This window comes from Ascidiella aspersa, chromosome 8 (genome assembly GCF_963924565.1).
Source record: "Ascidiella aspersa chromosome 8, kaAscAspe10.2, whole genome shotgun sequence".
In the NCBI taxonomy this organism is placed as follows: Eukaryota; Metazoa; Chordata; class Ascidiacea; order Phlebobranchia; family Ascidiidae; genus Ascidiella; species Ascidiella aspersa.
This window is the reverse complement of record NC_139454.1, coordinates 23,691,502-23,713,020: the sequence shown is the minus strand read 5'-3', so window position 1 is coordinate 23,713,020 and position 21,519 is coordinate 23,691,502. Positions and strand designations below refer to the sequence as shown.

The following is a 21,519-nucleotide window of genomic DNA, read 5'->3' as shown; positions in this document are numbered from 1 at the left end:
TTACCACTAATTTGTTTTTCTGGTACAAATTTGTTTTATTCTATGCAACTCATCTTATCACTGATGTTGCATTGGAACCAAATTTAGCCCACACCTTGCGGGCATTTTGCTCGCAATAATTTCTAACAGTTAAAGGTACAACTAGAAATGTCTGTTAACTACCTTTTTTAATAAAATACCACATAAAATGGCGAGCAACTAGTTAAATATAGGCCTAGTTAGATAAAGGACCAATATGAATTTTGCCATTTCATCATCAATATTTTATTTTACAGAATAAAACATTGTACAGGCGAAGGCAGAAAAAACCTACAACTTTTCAAATTGTTATTGTACCAAAGCTCTATCAGTCTAACAGGAGGTTGAATTGAAATTTTGCAGCAATTAAAGGACTTACCATTTGTGTTTCAGGTTTTAGTTTTCATAAGATTTAGTTTTCATAAGATAAATTTTTTTATCTGTAAGTAAAATGGCCTGGACTGGCGTAAACCGTGTATTTATTGTGGAACATTTTTATAGAAATAGGGAATCTGTGACTCAAGGGCGCCATCTACAGGATGTAATGTTCAAAACATAAATACGTCAAACGGCAACCTTTTTATTTCATTTTTTGAGATGACACAATAAATGTTTTGATTGCTTATAAATTTTGTCTCTTTTTTCCTTGAAATGCTGTAGGTTTTTCTGCCGCACACTGTATAAAGCTAACTGCGTGATGACAAATAACGTTATAAAGTTTCTTTTGTATTGTGCTAACGTGTACTAAGAACAATGTCCGAAGCCAAACGATACAAACCAAAACTAACATTTTTTGTGTAACGTGTCAGCCAATGTTTTGTTACTGGCGTGTCACACAACATTTTGAAATCAAAATTTGTTTTAAGGACTTGTTGAAAAATTTGTTTGGAGTGGAAGCTAAACATTACTCAAAGCACATAATAAATGATAACTTACGGCCGTATTCAGCCGATTAGCACTTTTCGACGTTGTACATAGAAATAAATTTGTTAACAACCTCACTTTAAAGTTTAAACCTTTAACTTTCCAGCAATTGTTTACAAAGAGCATTGCGCTAAAATCGTAGTCAGCAACGCAATTATGACGACATAATGTAATTTGCCAGCATACGTTGTGCTAGCAACTGCTCCACCACTGTATCTGGCTTGCAAGTAGTTGTCAAAAGACCAGGGAAAATCGGTAAAGAGGCCGTCTACTCCAAGATCGACGAACTTTTCGTATTCTCTGTACGGATCCGCGCCATAGTCGTTGGCAAGATACATGTACTCATTTCGGAATGTGTACGGATGCACCTTAAAAGAAAAAAATCTCATTTTTTATGTATAACTTATTGCCTAACCCGGAGGCAACTTTTTGATATGTCCGAAAATAATTTTTTTTTTTTTCGAGAAAAGATCATTATTGAAATGACGTCATGAAGCTACGCCGTAACCGCGTAACATGACATCATAAAACAAGTTTACATAACACTTGTTCTCAAGGAAATTCATGTACAAAACGCACGCGATTCTTTTTTAGGTTTACATAACAAAAAGTTGGTCAAAAAGATAGTTTAGGGATAAAATGGCCTGATTGTCCTCCCCTGGATCTGCCCCAGTCGGTAGGCCTACATCTAAACTAAGTTAGTATCAATCCATAAAAACGCTTATAATGTATGAGCAATGTCTGATTTTTGACATCACTGTGTTAACATTTTCCTAAGCAAGCAGACGCTTGGAGTTCGTGTAGGAAAAACATGTAATCTCCCTGAGGCATGGACAGCAGTCGGTAGATATAGAATATTTGTAAAGCTTATCTCTGTCAAACAGAGCGTTATCATTCCATTGACAACGTTCTGGTCGTATTTGTAGCCTGAATAATTCACTACAAATGTTAGCTTTATATGCAACTACATTAACCACTTTTAGCCGGTTTTTATTTAGGCCCACAACCTAAATCATTTTGTTCTATTAGGCTATATATAGACGAGAGAGATTTATCATATCATGAGACAATGAAATCTAAAGAGGTGAAAAAGATCTAAAGGGTGAATGAAATCTAAAGATACCGTAGATGCTAGGGGTGAGTAAAACTAAAAAAACTTTAAGAAGCACTGGTTTAAACCACGGGCGCAAAAAAATCACTAAAACTGTTGGAATTGGTGAGTGATGGCGAACCCATACCATGTTTAGGCGACCCCACGTGGAGTTTTTTACCACCTCAAATTAGAAAACAATGGCATACCTTTAGGCCGTAGGAATGTGCCCTTTCCAGGAAATCAGTTACTTCAGTTATTTCGTCGGACACAACTCTGACGATGGTGTTCTTAGACGGGCCGATCCCATAACAGAAGTCGGAATAGTTCGACAAGAGCTGATCGGTAAGACTTGTACCAGTGAGGCAAATGAGGGGTAGAGGCGTCCTGCAAACAGGAAGGCTTGCTTAAAAGCTAAAATATACAGCTCTAACCTCAACAAAAGAACAAATTACGCAAAAACACTTGTTTGTGATGCTTATAATAAAAATAGTTTGACCTTTGTCAAAAACCAGATTAATACAAACGAATAAGTAGACCGAGTCAGTTTTCTGTAGCGATAGGCATTATGCACTTATGCAGCAAATGCTATTCCTATATATTTTCGAAACTTGTTTTTGAAAAATAATCCCGCTAAAGCAAATGTGGGCTTATACCCTAAAAAAAACCTGTAAAGTTTCGATATATTCAAATATGCTCGGTTGGCCAAAGTGATGACGTCATTTGGTATAGGATCGCATCGGGATACTTTTTCTTTGCCATACCGCGGATCGCTATCGGAGTTGAATATGAAATCGGACATCATTAATAATAATACCGCAAATGCTATAAATGTCCTGTTAATTCTGTTTTCGCGCATCGCTTCCCCTAAAATCATTACCTGCTTGACATATAAACCAAACTGGGAATATAGAACGACTGGATAAGACACGGTGATGACGTATCATTATAGCCGTGCTTGTCCAGTGACGTCATCAGTAGGTCTTCCATTGTGGTGTCGTGCCCCCTCTCCGACAGAATCCTGTTGAAGAACTGGGGCGTTTTCGTTTCCGGGTAAATCCCGACGGTCCGACTGGCGTTCTTGGCCACGGCGATGTTCTCGTCCAGACTGGCCATGGGAAATTCCCCGTTGTGCGACTGGTCGCGGTACGATCGAACCTGAATCTAAAGAAAACAAAAAAACAATGAGTGGAATATGCGGTAAAATCCCACATAAAGTGAATCTATACTTTGGCCTTTTTTTTATGTTAATACAGTTTTGACCAGCGACTAGAAAAAGGTTGCCCACGCTTAGGCGAGCTGATTTTTCCAAACGGTGCTTTAAACTTGTTACCAAGCTGCGGCCAGCGGGCTATATCCCACCGATTTAATTATTTTGGCAGCACATTTTATAAAGTTATTCTATGCTGTTTTTTTTATGAAAGTTTAAATTAAACGACAACGTACAAAGCTCACTATGTTTTGGTAAATTTGATCTATTTTTTCTATATTTAAACGATAATCAAGTTACACAAATTTCCAGCGGTCTTAACCTTTATATTTATTCGGCCCTGCATAAAAAAAGTTTGGTTACCCGGTATTTAAACTATATAAAGGGATTCTGTTTAGTGTTTAATTTTACACCTCATATCTTTGGAAAAAGCCTTACCGCAGAACGCGTCTACTTTTTCGTATCTTGATATATCTTTTATGGCAAATTTTATCCTGGAAGGCCAATTTTTGTGTCTCAAAAATTGAAAGCCATCATAAATTGTCATATTAAGTCAAATTAAAAAAAAATACTGGCGAAGACGTGTTAACAATGTGTCTTACTTTCCTCAGGGTCTTCAGTTCGGCCATGGTAAAGTCGACGGTGAAGTAATCGGTTACTGGCCGACCATCCATTAGGTAGGTTTCCTCGCGGTTTCGGAAAATAACGTGCGAGTGAACGTCGGTTGTGGAATTAAGAGTTGCGTCGTGCGAACATATGAACTGCAGATCCTGTAAGTCAACAACCGACAGTTAAATTTAACGGAATTTTTAACATCAATAAATTATTTTTGGGTTCATCTAAAACTGGGGCTCCTTACTTTTTTTGTATGTTCAACCTTTTTACAAAGATGAATATCAGTTTTACTCCCAACATACAAAATAGTGGTCATTTATATTAAGTAGCAAATTACACCAGCTACATCAGTTCTATGCGAAGGCTGTCCTTGCTTTTTGGTAACGAGTTGTTCTTTGTTTGGTAAAGTAGTAGGTAATGCACAACGAAAAAAACAATGTGAATATTTTGATTGATAGCTAATTTACCCCCTAAAACGAGGAAATTTACCCCAGGTTAAAAAAGGCTGATCTAAAATATACAGGATCAAGGTACAGAAGGATCACAAGGTTCGCAAGGATCGAAATATTCGATTGACTGGGAGTTGACTTGTAATTTATACAAAAAGAAATAACTTGGACTTACGATCTTTCAAAAATAACTTTTGACGTGGACTTAAGTACTTTTACAAATTACTTTACAGGGACTTAAGTTCTTTTGGAAATGACTTCTGACTTGTACGTAGGCTACTTTTACAAATAACTTGACTGGGACTTAAAAATGACTTGTTTACAACACTGCCATAGAGCATCGCGACAAATGCGAAACCACAACCCCGGCTTGACTTTTGACCGCAGGAAATCATTTAAAGTTTAATGACCCGCTTTCACCTTTGTAAGGGCCAGGTCGCATTCGATGATGTCGGTGCCTTGATCGACTGCGAGTTGGTAAGCAGCCACTGTGTGTTCTGGCAGCATTCCTGCGAGAAGCATTGTTTACCATGATTACAACTATCTATAGACATCAGTAGGCCTACGCTTCGAAAAAACATCTTCATGAGTGCTGTCATCGAAATATGCAATTCTCCAAGGCGACGATGCAGCATCTTCTTAGTTTTATTTTTGTCATTAAAAGAAAAAGAAATTGAGACAAACAGATAGCCTACTTGGCCTTTTTTATAGTTGTATTTGCCGGGTTTGCAACAAAGTAGCGAAACAAACAAAAAACTACAATCGGTGGAACGTAAAATCACTTTGTTTCTATATTATAAAAACACTGTAAAGAGGACATAAACAACTACCCGAAGATAAAATAAAAATGCAACTTAAGTTTACATGGGATTCGATATTCATTCGACGTCTAAACATCAAAAAACGCTACCTATAGGCTACTTCTGTATTGCCTTTACTGTTTATTCTACCTTTAAAACGTTTAAAATTAATAAAGTATTAGTTTGAAACGTTCACAAAACAATACCAACTCCTATATAGGCTTCAATATTTATCTTACGCCTAACTGCCACTTAAAGCCACAAAATTAACGAACTACGGTACTTATAGTTTTTTCCACCTTAATAACATGCATATATACTGAACAATTATTTCAAAATTTAATAACACTTACCGGAGCTGCCTCTGTGTGCAATGTTGAGGGGCCTGTGCGTCGGCAAACCCTTTAACCGTTCGCCCCTTGCGGTTACGAAGAGGGGTAAGAATACAGCCAATATAAAGATACCTGCTTGTAAGACAAGATGTTCAGAGTAGGTACAATGGGCTACATAGTGCTTTCCAACTATTTTCAGTTCGCGATCCACTTTTAATGCAAGTTTTATTGTGTATCACACAATGATATATAACCAAACAAATAAAGTTACATATATAGTAGCCACTCACACCCCTTCACATAAAACCTGCATTTTTACTACTGCCGTACCTACTAATATAGTGTGACACACCACATCTAATTCTTACGCATTTGTTATATTGTTGCATAAATGTTACGTAATGGTAATGCAGTAATTTCCCGATCTAATAGAAAACTGTAACATTTGGAAATGCTTCGCGAATTTAAACTCGCTCGACTTAATATTATTTACTTAACATTTTTAAAATTTCACTTTTTTTAAATTGTTTTCAATCTATGTAATATGTTTTCTAAAAACAGCCTTAAACTTACCGTTCATTTTTTTCTTTCCACTCCGAAAACTCCAAATGCCGTAAACGTTTCAGTGCATGTTCGACAAGCGATGGTTTGTGTGGAACGTAGGCTGTTGTATTTGCTTTATTCTCATGCAAAAAGAAAAAAGGGGCTTGTCTGAAGTTAATCATTAAGTCAGCTTTGCAGCGTATGTTTTTTTTTCCTGGAAGCATGTCGCTGTTTCATGGCACCAAGTCAACAAACTTAAGTGACTAAACAAATAATTAAAATGTTATTGCGATGTAGGCCTATGTTGGATAATAAAATCAACCTATGACATATCGGTAATTTATAAATGTGTAACTTTAGACGGTTCAAGTTTGTTTGCTTTTTTTATTTAAGCTGATAAATAATTTGATCATACATGTTTTACCTTAAAATTTATATTTTTACCAAAACACTAAAAAATATACCGAATGCTATCAGCTCTGACGATTCACGCTTGAATAGGAAGGGGAATCACCGTAGTGCTGTACGTTGATTTTCTGCCTCTTTTTTCTTTATAAAGGTTACAGCTCGTACGAAATAGAAGTACAAAAGGAAACAGTGTTGTTTATATTTTAGTAGGTTATACAATACAAATGCGCGTTTTAATACCAATAGACCCCCCTTTTAAGGATTTAGGCTGTGTTAGCGACTCATATATATACTGCACAGTGTTTTTTCTCTTCAATTAATTAAGTTATATAATGACTTCTCAAACTTTATATTGGATGATCCAGACTTGTAATGAATGACTTGAATTAAGTCACTTTTTTCAAACAACTTGACTTCACAGAAGTCTTTCGGACAAAATGACTAGACTTGATTTAAAATGAAGTGTTTTCATTATAGTGACTTTTCATGATAAAATTGTTTTATTTTATACAATTTGCTTGCTATATGCTGCATTTTGTGTAATTTTTTAGTTAAGTTACTGCTCATTATCAGACAAGTTTACCAATTTTAGTAGTAAAATGTTCAATTTATGACAAGGACTTGACTTAAAATTGAAGTTTTTTTAAAGTTTTGCTATGTTGCCGAATGACCGGAATTATAAAAAAAATTCCTGAGATTCGGGACCGGTAATTCGCGAGGAATTCCGTAAATTTCCCTGTTGAAACATTCCCGGAGAGGAACCCTACTCTGTATTATATACATTGCACTGTAAATGTATGCCGCACAAGCGTTTTACATATTTCGGGTAAGATTTTTTTGGTGTGCACTTTTAAAAGGTTGAAAAAAAGTCATTAGCCACGTAAATCTTAGCAGAAAGTTTGGCGCTGGTCTAGAAACAGCTGCACTGTTTTGGGGAACCTTTACTTCTCCTCGCACCATATTCTAAATTTTAAATTTTGGGACATACAACATTCTAAAAATGTAAACAAGCTTGGTGCGTGATCAGTTTGTTTTTGTGCAGGCCACACTCACACAGCTATAATTATAAGCCAAGTTGCAACCACAAAAACTTTTTAGCTGCCCCCAATTTAAAAAGATCTGAAGTAGTCTGTCTAAATTTTGACTTTGATTAATTGAATATCTTTTATTATTATTTGTTAGGTCAAGTTATTTTTTTTATGTGATGTAATATATAAAAATGGAAGTTTTGGTAGAAACAATATAATGCCAACTGACCAAACGACTTCAAAAAGTAATGATAATGAAAAGCAAAATGAGACTAACGATGACAACAGTAACAACTCTCTAGTTACAACGAAAGTAATAGATTCGCTTGGGGATGCCACTAAGTTTTCCTATGCTGGATTATGTGCGACAACTCTTAGCATTCTCTTTCCCTTAAAAGAAAACAGGTAATTATTTTTTCGTTTTTTCCATCACAACACAACCCCAGTCTACATTTCATGGCTCTTCATGCCAAGATCCTGGGTGTGTAACACCACATTTTGTGGTGTGCTGTGCAATCAAGGTTTTGTACACCTGAAGTTCGTGAATATAGCACTCCTCAACATTTTTTCTTAAATGTAGATGTACAAGTTACTAACTAACAAAATGAAGACTGGGCACAACCGCACAACCTATTGTCTAGCTTTGTATTTTTATTGTATGTAGGGAAAGGGAACTATTAAAAATAAAAATAAATCATTCAATTAGAGTTTATGAAAACAACTAGAATAATTTCTACTAGCACATTTTTTACAAGTTAATATGTATTACCTTAGAAACAAAAATAAAACAATATTGACTTTTATGTAACATAAATAAGATAACAAATAAATAAGAACATACTACTGATAAAAAAATTAATAAATACAAACCAATATTTACAATTATTAAAAAACTCTTAACCTGATTAAGCAGATGTTATATACAAAGTTGTCAAACTCGTCAACAGTGTACCTGGGTTTTCTGATGCAGTTATCTTTGTTAGATAAATTACAGATATACAACTGCTTGTAAAAAATCATTAATGTAAATTTATGTTAATAGGTATACGTCCGATACTTGACATTTTATTCTGATATCCATATCCTATATTTTAAACAAGAGTTATCACGATCTAAGGTCATTTCTATATGTAAAAAGTGAAAAAGATGAAATTGGATCATTTGAAGAAATCAGTTTTTCAGGGTCGTTATTTTGAAATAATAGATTGATAAATTTATCTTTTCAAGGTAGAAAATGCAAGTCATGGCTGAAATTTACATTTCTTTGTATTGGGTCTGCTCCGATACCACCCTAGCATCGGACAAGTACCGATAACACACTTGGCATCGGGTATCGGCTCGGACCCTATATTATTGGACACCCCTAATTATGATTCGTTTTGTGTAGTGAGTTTCGGCATGTATTCGTCAACACGTTGGTCGCTCATCTTTGCCTTCCCAGCAATGTCGCCAACACGATGCAAGCACTTTGCGACGGTCATGGATCGCCATGCACCGACGTCTTTGTGCAAGGACTTTTGGAAGATGAAACACTCAAGGTGCCTAACTTATTAATTTACATTCAAGTTTGTCAAACTATTGATTTGTTGATGAGTATACGTAGCTAGTATATATTTATGTTAGTTTTCTTTACACAGCTGTTTTATGTGTTATTTTTCTTTTGTAAGTATGATAAGGTTAGATATGTAGTTTTTTTTTTTTTTTTGTATTTGTTTTCCATCTGCATTAACACCATTTGTATTTTTTATGATTTTAGCTTTCTGGTAAAAAATATTACTAAGTTTAATTGAAAGTAGGTAGCCTCTTACAACTTACTCATCATATGTAACCAGGTGGTTTTCAATTTTTTTTTTCAATTTTTTCCTTTTTTTTCCTTGAAATGAATGTAGAACCTAATATGTTTTAGTCATGGTAAAATAAGTGCTGTAACATTTTAATTAGTACTCATACAAACAACTTGCTGCGCACACTGTGAAAATGATTTTTAATCAAAAAACTCAATAAGAATGATATGCTACAGGTTAAATATTGTGTCAAACATTCAATAAATGATGTGCAGATTTTTTTTTTTAACTTAGTAACAGAACCCTGAATGGTCAGTGGACCCCGTTTGAGAACCACTGATCAAACCTTGAGTAGTATGAGTATCACAGCCCATAAAGAGGTAGGTATCATTTTGGCTCTTTATTTATTTTTAACATCTCGAAAATGTTGAGACTAAATATAGTTGAAAATAAATAACGAGTTATTCAAAACGTTCAAAATGCTTTCCACTGCTGTATGGGCTTTGATATTCTTGCTAGGGATCGACCGACATCACTTTTTTTGACCAATAACGATACCCGATTTTTTGTCAACCGATATCGATTTTTTGTACACCCGGTAAATGTTCAAAACTTGAAATATTTAAAAATAAAATCCAAATAACGTTTTAATTTATATACCTTTGTTATTAATTAAACTTGTATTTTGCATATTAAATGGCGTGATGCTAAAACCCAAATTTTTTTAATCAAAAAATGGGTAAGTTGTTTGTTGTACAGGAAAAATTATATCATAATTTTGTACTAAAATATCGGCCAAAGTATCGGCCTACATTTACCGATAACGATATAGCGGTAGAAGCCAAATATCGGCAAATTTATCGGTCTATCTCTAATACTTACTGCAACAGCCAACCATTATGCCCAAACTTTGCGTATTTTTCAAAACCCAGGACGACATCCTTCCACTTCTCACTGACCTAGTTACCTGGAGCGTGACGTCATCAAAGGGAAGGTACGACGCCCGTACGAGGGTTGCCATACGTCACATGACCTGGCGGCTCAAGATAAAACTAGAGGACGTTGAAGCAATTGAGGAAGAACTCGTTCAAATGCTCAACGAAAGCACCGAAAAAGAAAAAGAGTAAATGAAACTTCATTTTTTTCTGTCAGATTTCATTTTCTTCTGATTTTTTTGACTACTATGCTATTTTACCAGTGGTTTTCTTGGTTAGGTGTGTGATGCAAGTTTTACAGGGGTTTTATGCCCTATTCCCAAACACTTAATATGTTTTTATAAAGAGTGATTCACCTTACATGGGTTGCGGAGTATGTAGAAATCATGGCTGACACAGAAATTGTTTGACTACGCCCTGGCGCTGCACTATCCAATGTCAAGAATGGACTATATTTTATTGTATTTAATACATATTTATCTTACCTTGTAGTGTTAAAACATGTTATAAAATATACTACAATTAACTTTAATGTTTATATTTATGTAGACTTTTATGGATGATCGGGAATCTTTAATTAAATTTTTGTCGTTTTCAATTTGTTTAACAGTATTTATTGCCTGCCATCCTCAATAACAAATAAAAATACAAACACGTTAGGTAGAGTGCACACAAACTACCGCCCTCTAAGCAATTCTTTTTGGAAAATTTTTATTTTATTTTTTTTTCTATCAAATATCATTTGTTCATTAAAATACTGGTATCCTTTACAAGAATTAGCTATGTAAACCACTGTATGAACACCGTAACCTTGATATAAGGTTTATATATATATATATTGTGGGCTGCATAGCTTATATTCTAAAACCTATTCATGGAAAACTAAAAAAATTCGAATTTTAAATGTGACAATCAATTGGTTTCGTTTGCTAAGTAAATGAAAGGAAATTGCATTTTGAAGGACTCAAAAAACAAAACAAGCTGTTATCTAGTCCAGTGGCACTACATAAAGACAAAAGTATTGAAATCTTGACAAGCTTTCGTACAATCATGCTTCATCAGGTCAAAGTAGAAATCTAATAAAACACGGTTGTGTGAAAGCTTGTCAAGATTTCAATACTTTTGTCTTTGTACAGCGCCACCTGATTACCCAATTTAGATTTAGGCAAATTCCGCCATTTACAAAGATGATCTAGTCAAGCGTCCTAACTTTTAACAAGTGATTTACTTTTTTCCCAGTGAACAGGAGATGATAAAAAACAAGAAAGCCAGGAATCAGAAGATTAAAAGATTCGCGCTAATCGGTCTGGCAACGGCCGGCGGGGGTGCTTTGATCGGTTTAACCGGAGGATTAGCTGCACCGCTGGTAGCCGCTGGGGCTGGTAGGTTAAACATCTAAGCAATATGCTTTTGAGAGATAAATGGAATCAACTGATAAATATGGAGATGTTTTTACAGTCATTTAGTGATAGCAATCACTATTTTTTGTCTGTAAATATGTTCAGTAATTTAGTAATAATGATTGCTAATTTTTGTCCACCAATTTCTAAAATTATATTTTGGTAAATATATGCATTAGTTTTTTAAGGTGGGAATATCCTTGAGTGTTGTTAGTTTTTGGACAAAAGGGTTAAGCTTGCAAGCGTCATTTAAGTTGTTAGACTATGTTCCTAGTTTTTTTTTTATATGGATTTTATCTTGTGTAACCTCTCAATTAATTGCATGTACTGCTAAATAATTTACATGTTGGCAAAATAAATGTTAAAATTAGCTGTTTTTTAATCATTAGATTTAAAATAAGTCTCTGGTAAATTGATTAAGTTGCATAATTAAATATATCCTTGTTTACCATTGTTAATATGACTCGAGTTTTTTAGTTTACCTAGTTCAGTCAAGCCATCGTTTTTACATGACTTAACTTGAATTAAATCTTTTTGAATAATTTAAATGACTGATTAAGTATTTTGTACAAATCACTTAAAATTTGTTGTTTTTAGATTAACATAAAATTGTTTTTCTTACATTAGTTTTTAAGTATCTTTGCTAGATTGATGTTATGCTACTCATATAAACTTAAATAAAATATGATGCATCACATAAGTTGTAGGACTAATTTGCAAGTGTTTTTCGTATTGATTTAATCTTGGCAACACTTTTAATCTTGTGATTTAATCTTAATTCCATAATTTACACATCAAAATAGTTCCAAATTTGATGTTTAGTATCTTGAAACCTGTTTTCTGTATCACAGGGGCAATACTTGGGGGTGCATCTGCCGCTGCCTTGGGCTCGGTGGCCGGATTGGCCGTCATCACCTCCCTTTTCGGTGCCGCCGGAGCCGGACTGACTGGGTACAAGATGAAACAGAGAGTCGGCGGAATTGACGAGTTTATGTTCCGGCCACTTTCGGGATCAAAACACCTATCAATCACTGTGGCAGTATCTGGGTGGCTTTCCAATGACACAGACAGTAAGTCTTTGAGTTTATTTTCATCACGATTTTATTTCCTCTTGTAAAAAAGGCAGTTAAATGATTTTGTTTTAAATATGATTTTGGTCTTTACGTTTATCGAGTACATTTGGGATGAATTTATTAGTGTATCCTTAAGCTAGTGGTGAATATTAAAACATGCACTTCACATACATGCACAGCAAGTTGTTGTTTTGAGCTCCAAGTGTAATCTGATACATGTACCATAATCGTTGATCAAAGAGGCGATTTCTGTAGGGCTAGATACAGTTCTTGTACATGTGTCTGTATAAACGTTTCATTGACTCCACATGGTACTGTAGATCCTGTTTGATATGCATGGTAAAAGTAAAAAAGTTATGATTAAGGATGTCCGATTGCAATCAAACTTGAGGCCAATCAACTTGCCATATGCCAGTTTAATCACTTGTATTGCAATTAGGGATGTCTAAACCTTGTTATTTTGTAATCCACACATTTATTTGGAATCACGTAGACACTGATACCACAATCTTAAAGGTGTAATGGTACTTTAAAGCATAATGGTTGGAGGTTGCAGTAAGACTGAGTAAGAATATCAAACATAAGTAGGTATAATTATACTGTTACTTGACATCGTTACTAGTAACAGTATCATTACAATCCAATAGAACAACGCTGGTAGTTATTAAATAATAATCAATTCACCTTTCCTGATAAATTTCTGTAAAATGTGAAAGCATTTTCTTAATTCTAATAACAAAGTTTGCAACACAAAGCCTAAATGACACTCATTTTTAAAATGGTACATACAACAAAAAATGATGCATATTGATTTAAACAAAAAAAACTTTAACTTTCCCCTTCAGCTGGTTTTGTGATGCCGTGGTTGAACATGATGCAGTCTCATGAACAGTACACCCTTGTGTGGGAATCAAAGCACTTGATGAGACTCGGAAACGCTTTCGAATATCTCCTGAACAGTCTGATGAGTGTTGCAGCTACAGAAGCACTCAAGTACACTGTACTCGCAGGTGAGTGTGCAAGTTTTCTCTAAAAGAATGGTTTTTAAACGTACTCTGGTGGCATACCATGTAGTGCAGTGCAAAATTAGTAAACATGGCTAGATTTAATCAAAGTTTTCTTTCGAATACCAAAATCTACCTGAATTCGGATAGTGAAAACAAACGATTCTGGTTGCACATCAATGATAAAGATTAAACAAAGTAAGAAACTTAGTAAACCGAAAATCAGTTTGTTTGGTTGTTATAAATTGATAAATATATTTTACTTATGTTGTGTTATGTTTTTAGATACTGACGATGCTTTTTTATAGCGAAATATATTTATCATTTTATTTGATCTTTATCATAGCTAGATTTATAAGAAATGATTTTGAGCAAGATTTTGTCTCAATTTAAAAAAAAATTCTGAATATACTACAAAGATTTTGCTGAACTAAATTTGGATGCATTTTTGTACAACACCTGTGATATTCTAAGTAGTTTTTTGTTCATGCTATTGTCTTGTATTTTGTACACTTAAAGCTTACGAACAGTTAAGTAAAGGGTTGCCAAAGTTTTGCTATTATGGTATACTTACACTTAGTATTTGGGTCGCTGTGCAAAAGGGTTAAGAAACACTACTGGTGCATTCATTTACAGGGGTTTGTGCAAGTGCATTGCAAATAAAGATTTGTTTTAATGTACGGCAACAGCTATTAAATTTTAATTTCACTGCAATATTATATTTGAAGTCCCATTTAGTACTTATACATTTAGGTAGGTGTTGCTTAGGTTAAGGTAAGTATTAAAAAAGTATGGGTTTAGAAGCTTGATAAGCTTGATTAATTTTATAATGTTTTTTTAGTAAGTTAAAAACTAAAAAGGTTGCAAACCACTGAACTAGAGCTTTACTGCTTCAATTGCATATACCACTTATCTTTTTGAATGCCATGCCCGTCTTGTCCTCTTAGTTATATTTTGACACCCATATTATATATAAGTTGTGTTTCATTTTTTTAAGATATACTTTTTATTGGCCTGGTGTTTTTTTAGAAATCTGTAAAAAAAACAATTGGAAAGTGCATTTATATAAATGTCTCATAGGTATGCGTTAATTTTTCACTTAAAACAACTCAGTGTATTATTCAAAGAATAGTTGAACTTGTTTTGCCAATTTCAACTCTGTTTTGCAGGTTTGATAACTGCAGTTGCTTGGCCAGCTTCACTATTGTCTGTTGCAAGTGTTATTGACAATCCGTGGAGTGTGTGTCTACAACGCTCAGTCCAGGTAAAGAATTTTTGGAGACAAAATTTGGTCAAGCCTTGCGTTTTGCATTTGTTATTTTTTATCTGTAAGAAAATTGATTCGTTACAGATATTCACACCCTTCAAAGTATATATTGATTATCACACTTAAATTGCCATTTGCAAATTTAAAAAAGCTCATTTGTAGAAAATGCTTTTCAATCAAAGCCCATACAGAAGTAGGCATGATTTTTAGCATCATGTACTTCTGTATACGTATACTCTTACTACGCCTTTCAATGAATACAGTATATTTACTCTGTGCCATTTTGTGAATTAAAACAGTTAGTAAGTAGTATTAGAGAAATAACTAGGTAAAAAGACGATTGGTGAACCTCAGGGTACGGCCTGCGGGCGGGACAAATGCTGTCTGTTGTGTTAATTGTTTAGGCCCGCTGCGTATTTGTCTACTAAAGATAAAATACAGCTGAACTGCCGTTAAATGCGATTCCAAACTAGTTTTCGATAGGAACTATAGATTACTATTGTATAATGCTCACCACCGATTTTGGTAAATATGAACATATAGTTTCTTTGTTGACAAATTAAGTCGATAAAGCCGGAACGCAGAACTTCATTTTCCATTTTAGGCCTTACAGTAATCTGCCCCAATAAGGAAAAAGTTTATAGATTCCTGGTTTACATCAAAAACGCATTAAGTTCATTGCACTCTTTAGCTATGGCCTTAACATAAACACAGCGCTTCGATCTATTCGAAAGGGAAACTGTCACTTTTCCAAACATAAACACAGCGCTTTCAACGAGTTAAAAGGGAAGTTGGTTATCTGGCAAAAGAGGCCTTGTCGCCAAAGGTGCTGACAACTTTGTGACGTAACACAGGTCGGCCGACAGCTAGCAGAGGTTCTACTTGCGAGGGAGCATGGCCATCGACCTGTCACCTTAATTGGCTTCAGTCTCGGTGCCAGAGTGATCTACCATTGCCTGGAAGAATTGGCCAAGAGAAAAAGTGGGTAATTTTGTTTGCAAACTCCATCTATTTGCAATGCTATGATCAGTATTGTATTTGTATTGATTTTAAGTAATGACTTGACTTAGGCAAAATGACCTGGCTTAACTGAAGTCTTTTAGACAAATAACTTGACTTAAGTCTTTTTGGCAAATGACTGGTTAAAATGATGTGTTTTCATTAGGCTTTTTTATAAAATTGGGTTATCGTAATTTTTTACCATAATACAATTTGCTTGCTAAAAGTTACGTTTTTGTAATCGTACAACTTTACCAATTAACGTTCAATTTAATGATTAGGACTTGACTTGTTATTTATTCAAAAAGACTTGGCATTTTTATATTACGATTTTACGAATGACTCAAGTCATTTCAAAATGACTGATGTAATGAGCATATTTATGCCTAATCTTTACATTGTTATGATTTTTTGGTGAATATTTTCAAGTATTTTAAGCTAAATCTAATCGGACTTAAGCCCCTGCTCACGTGCATGTGTTAACTAAATTGTTTAATTTTACGCTAAAACTGAACAGAATACCATTTGATTTACCAGTGTATAAACAAGTCATTTTTTGAAATGACTTAGACCCAGTTAAGTCAAAGTCAAGTTGTTTCAAATAAATACCAGATCAAAATTCAAGTCATAATTGGAGCAAGTCCATTTCAAGCCCCAAAAAATAAAACGTTAAACAATTAGAATTGGTGCACTCGGCCGATTATGAGCAATGACTCAACTGAAAAATAACAAAAACGCAACATATAGCAAGCTAATTGTTTTATGTGAAAAATTAAATAAATATACATATATATATATATATCATATGCTTAATAAAAGTACAAAAAAATTATATGCCCAATAAAAGTACACTTTATGTTGACCTAAGACATTTTTCCAAACTTTTTTTGTTATTACAACACACTGCTTATTATATTGAGGGAATACTGAGTTGGAAAAACATGTTTAATTATTGCTTTGCTACCTTGAGTTAAATTATTCATGTCCGACCACTGATGGTTAATTGTCAGGTAGAGAATAATCTCGCCCTTACACTACATCCAGCCTATAGCTTTACATAGTACCACAATAAGTATTATCACGGTTAAAAATAAAAAATAAAGTAGTTTAACAATATTCCTAAGGTAAGATATATAAATATCTTTGGCCGTGTGATTTTATTTCCTTTTTTAGAAAAGCAAATATTTTGATAATTTATTATCTTGTTTCCAATATACTATTTTTTGCCAATAATGAACTAGAAAATTGGGTATTATACTAGTCATTTTGAAATGTAAAAAACTTAAGTTACTAAAGCTTGTTATGTCGTTGGTCTTAATACTGATGGTGTTATAGATATTTTTAACGTGTGTTACCGCTATTTTTTCTCTATATAAAGATCATCTCGGCATTGTTGAAGATGTCTATTTGCTTGGAGCACCGGTAAGTGGCAAGGACCAGGACTGGATAAAGTTTTCCCCAGTCGTCTCTGGCCACATCACCAACGCTTATTGCAGGTTTGTAAGTATGGTGAGGTGTCCGAACTAACACACAATGCGTTGTTAATGAATTTAATTAGTAAAGTTAACGCCTTTAATTGTTTAAGTCAGGGGGAACTCTAATATTGTCGAAATAAAAGTTGACAATAACTCAATGAAAGATACACACACATATGTGTTCAACACCTGTAAGCCTTTCTAAAGCTGCTTTTTTAACAACTAGCCTTTCTTAAGCTGCTTTTTAACAACGCTTCGGACTACGTTTCATAGTACACCGAAAGCCATCGCGACAGACTAAAACAACTATAGCTGCGGCAGTTGGTTGACGCTACGGTCCGGGTTTGACCGGAGGTCGTGAGTTCGAACCTCGCCACAGGCTAGTTGTTTGCTAGCCCGCCTTGCTTTACCGGTCATAATAAGGCCGAATTAGGTGCTTGAACCCATTCTATTTAAATAAGGTACCGATGATGCTGGTAGCAGTGAGTCATGTTACAAGCAGATTTTCTTTGTCAATAGATTTCCAATCAGAATCGTCTGTTTTTCACCGATGTCCGGATTTAGGCAGTTTAATTTTATTCGAAAGAAGTTTGAAACTCAGGACATAAACCCTTCAGAATAAGACCTAAACCACCAGAAAAAATACTAAGTATAGTTTTGCCAAGCCAATTAAAAATGATTTCGTTAAAAACAAACTACAGTAATTTGATATTTTGCGAATTTTCAAGTTTCTCCTTTGCGCCATAGTTTGGTTCACTGTGTTCCGCGTAACGGAAAAAAATGTAAGAGTTGTATTATTCTTTAAAATAAGAGTGTTAATATTAAATAGGTGTTCCGGGTATTATTTCACAGGACCGATTGGTTACTGAGATTCTTGTATCGAACAAGTTCCCGCCAAGTCAAAGTCGCTGGACTGGAACCGATCACGTGGGACGACCGGCGGATGATAAACATCGACCTCAGTTCCATAGTTGAAGGTCACCTTGACTATGCCAAGAATATGGACACGATTTTAGCAGCTATTGGCGTGAGGTAAGATCACTCTTTCTGAAATATCAAAAATAGTCGGATTTCGCAAGTACAGCCACCTAATATTTTTAAGTCCTTTATTTTCAGCATTTTTAATTCCTTTAATGAATTAAGAATGTAATTCTTTCAGTGTTTTCATTGCGTCTCTATGTTTTGTAAAACTAAATTTAAAAAATATTAAATTTTAATACATTTCGCTGCTAGGTGTTACTACAGGGTTTTCAATCTTAATCTTAAAAGTTATTGAATGTTTTTAAATTGATCTACGTATTTAAAGTCTTTGTAAAACCCTATGTTGTTTGAATTATTTAACTTCCAGCTTAAATCATTTTGTGAAAAGTGCTGTAAAAAAAATACAAAAAAATACAAAAAAAAACATTTATGGTGTTTGTTTTTGAATTTATAGAAACAAAAACGCCGACAAAATCCCACAAATTTTCTTTGAAAAGAATTTGTTTTTACAAAATTGTGTGACAGCCCTGAACTATAAGCTATCAGTTGAATTGTTTGTAGTTAAAAAAAAGTTGCTATTTTTAAAGGTATAACAAATCACTTTTTTGTTTGCTGTGTAGATTTATTTTAGCTCAAAATCCGACATGACATTTAAGTTGTTTTAAATTGGTGTTCAAACCTTGTGTTGCAGAACTAAAGAGAAACTGACCATAGCAAGCGGTCTTAATGTAAAACAATCAGTCAGTCTTCCAACAATTCCGTCATTCAGTTCACCGGACGCTTATACAGCAGCCACGACTAGTGTGTCCTGCCATAACCTGAGTGCCGAATCTAGTCAAAAAACAGCTTGTGAAGTTAAAGAAACTCCAAGTCAAGATTCAAATGCCGAAGAAAAGTCACCATGCGATGTGGTTAATGGAAATACAGCCGCCACCTTTGATAAAGAAACTTCAAGTCAAGATTCAAACGCCGAACAAAATTCTCTTTCGCCATTTGGTGTGATTAAAGAAAATACAATCGATGTAATAAACGTTTCAGAATCCGAAAATGCCGATATCTTTGATAAAGAAACTTCAAGTCAAGATTCAAATGCCGAAGAAATTTCGCAGTCGCCATGTGATGTGATTAAAGGAAATACAGCCGACGTATTAAACGTTTCAGAATCCGAAAATGCAGATACCTGTGACCAATCCGAAGATGTAAAAAATTCTAAAAGTTTGCAATCGCCTGATCATAATTCGGATAATCGTAAAACCGAAGAGTTTGGGAGCGAAAACGAAATTTTTGGCTCTAACCGAGATTTGAAAGCCACTGATGTGCGAAATTCTTGTGGATCAGATTTTAACAGCGCAGAAAATTTGCCTGTTGTTGAACAACGATTGGAAACACTTGAAATCGAGTCGGACCTACCTAAAGCTGATTGTAATGAAAGTGTTTGCGAAACCAGAGAAAATTTTTGACGTTGGAGGATAATAATAAAACACTCTAACCTAAGCACAAGTCTAAAATATGTTGTATCCGTAACATATATGAAGTGATATGACCCCGTAGAAGAATAGTCTTGCAATAATGCACAACTCAAACCTTTTTTATTTCATTTACTGATCAATCATTTAAACTTATCACTAAAATACATAAAAGAACAAAATGCAAATAACTTTTGATCTTAAACAAGGTAAATGTAGAAAGAAATTGTTCATTTTCTTTTTTTAAGCATTTTATATAGAACTCGTTTTAACACAGCAAAATTTAAACAATGTTCCAAATAAAAATGTTTCTGTTTTTTTTTTTTTGAAATATTAGTTCTCCCAAATTATTTTAAAATTACCTGAAGCATGTGTCTTTTGTTGTTTTATTATAAACAACAGTGCCTGTTATTTGACCTTAGTTTGACCATTCCCCATGCACTAATTTCTTTGGTATTTATGTGCAATCAATGATTTTACGTTGTTAGTATTTGGTGCAATTATTTTTCTGGTGATGTGTCAAGTGTGTTTGTTTGGAAAGAGAAAACTCCAGCATAGTACCAGGTTTATTGTTGTATAATCATATAATCGCGTCTATTGTATAAAAGTATAGTTTTTTATATTAAAAACTAAATGCCTCGCCAAATAATAAGTAAATTTTTTGGCAAGACTTCCAATGTAATAAAACTTGTTTGAAATGAATTTAAATAGCATTCTACCTATATACACAAAAACGATTATGGTATCTGTGTGTGTAAAATTGTTTTAACATTTTCTAACTTTAGATATTGTACGTACTTTTAATTTCAATATTTAACAACCAGTTCTACACAAAATTGAAGTGTCTTAAAACAAAAAAAATCAAGTTTGCTTAATTTCCCGTTTATTGTTTTTTTATATTATTAATTTAATTCTATTTAATTGCAGCCTAATTTTAATCAGCTGCTCTTTTAATTGTATTTTTAGATGTCTTTAAAATGGTGGAAACTGTGAAAATACAGGGATTTTGAATTTTGTGCTTCACCTTTTTTAAGTAGTTGTTTTGAGAGGCAAGTATATAAGCATAGCAGTGTTGTAATGACTTGTGTCGATGACTTGGGTTGAAATCAAGTGATTTTGTTAAGCATTTTGGGTTTATTTATATATCTTAAATTTTGCACGTAAATATTTTGCGTGTTAGGCTATATGCAGTGTTGTAATGACTTGTGTCGATGACTTTCTTCGGGCAAAATGGCTTGGATTGAAATCAAGTGCTTTCTTTAAGCATTTTCATTATAAAATTGCGTTATTTATTTTAACTAGTGCACATAAACATTTTTCCTGCTATACGCTCAGTTTAACGTTTTACTTTCATATCAAGGACTTGACTGGGACTTGGTTTTGAAAGACTTGACTTAACTTATCAGTGAACAAACGAAACAAAACTATGGCAAAAACTTTACTTGGTCTGCATAACATGGTATGACAAGTATTGACGATAAATGCAAACAAGGAAACAGTAAAACGAAGAAACCTAAACGCCAAACGGTCGTCATAACGGGTAACACTATAATTTACGGAATGATGAATGGTCGGAACGCTCACAGTATTATTATTAAATATAATAAACTTGACCCACTTTCACCCAAACGCTAACCCCCACCCTAACTCAAATATTGTGCGTTGGTTTAATAATTGTTTTAACGGGGTAACACTTAAATTAGAGAGTGTTCCGACCA

General features: G+C 34.1%; 2 protein-coding genes across 2 annotated transcripts; one reads left to right on the top strand and one right to left on the bottom strand.

Moving 5' to 3' along the window:
* Positions 1–704: 704 nt before the first annotated feature.
* Positions 705–6,018, bottom strand: LOC146136962 (uncharacterized). Its single transcript, XM_083396296.1, has 8 exons — positions 6,012–6,018; positions 5,460–5,570; positions 4,727–4,815; positions 3,845–4,012; positions 2,913–3,196; positions 2,242–2,419; positions 1,129–1,310; positions 705–708 (listed from the first exon to the last, which is right to left on the bottom strand). The coding sequence occupies exons 1-8, from the start codon at positions 6,016–6,018 to the stop codon at positions 705–707; spliced, it is 1,023 nt and encodes a 340-aa protein (XP_083252422.1).
* Positions 6,019–7,601: 1,583 nt separating this feature from the next.
* Positions 7,602–20,777, top strand: LOC146136961 (transmembrane and coiled-coil domain-containing protein 4-like). Its single transcript, XM_083395249.1, has 11 exons — positions 7,602–7,822; positions 8,805–8,955; positions 10,134–10,324; positions 11,376–11,518; positions 12,388–12,606; positions 13,455–13,619; positions 14,783–14,877; positions 15,735–15,861; positions 17,258–17,375; positions 18,207–18,386; positions 19,027–20,777. Exons 1-11 carry the CDS (start codon positions 7,635–7,637, stop codon positions 19,793–19,795), a joined length of 2,346 nt encoding a protein of 781 aa, XP_083251375.1. The 5' UTR covers positions 7,602–7,634; the 3' UTR covers positions 19,796–20,777.
* Positions 20,778–21,519: the final 742 nt, after the last annotated feature.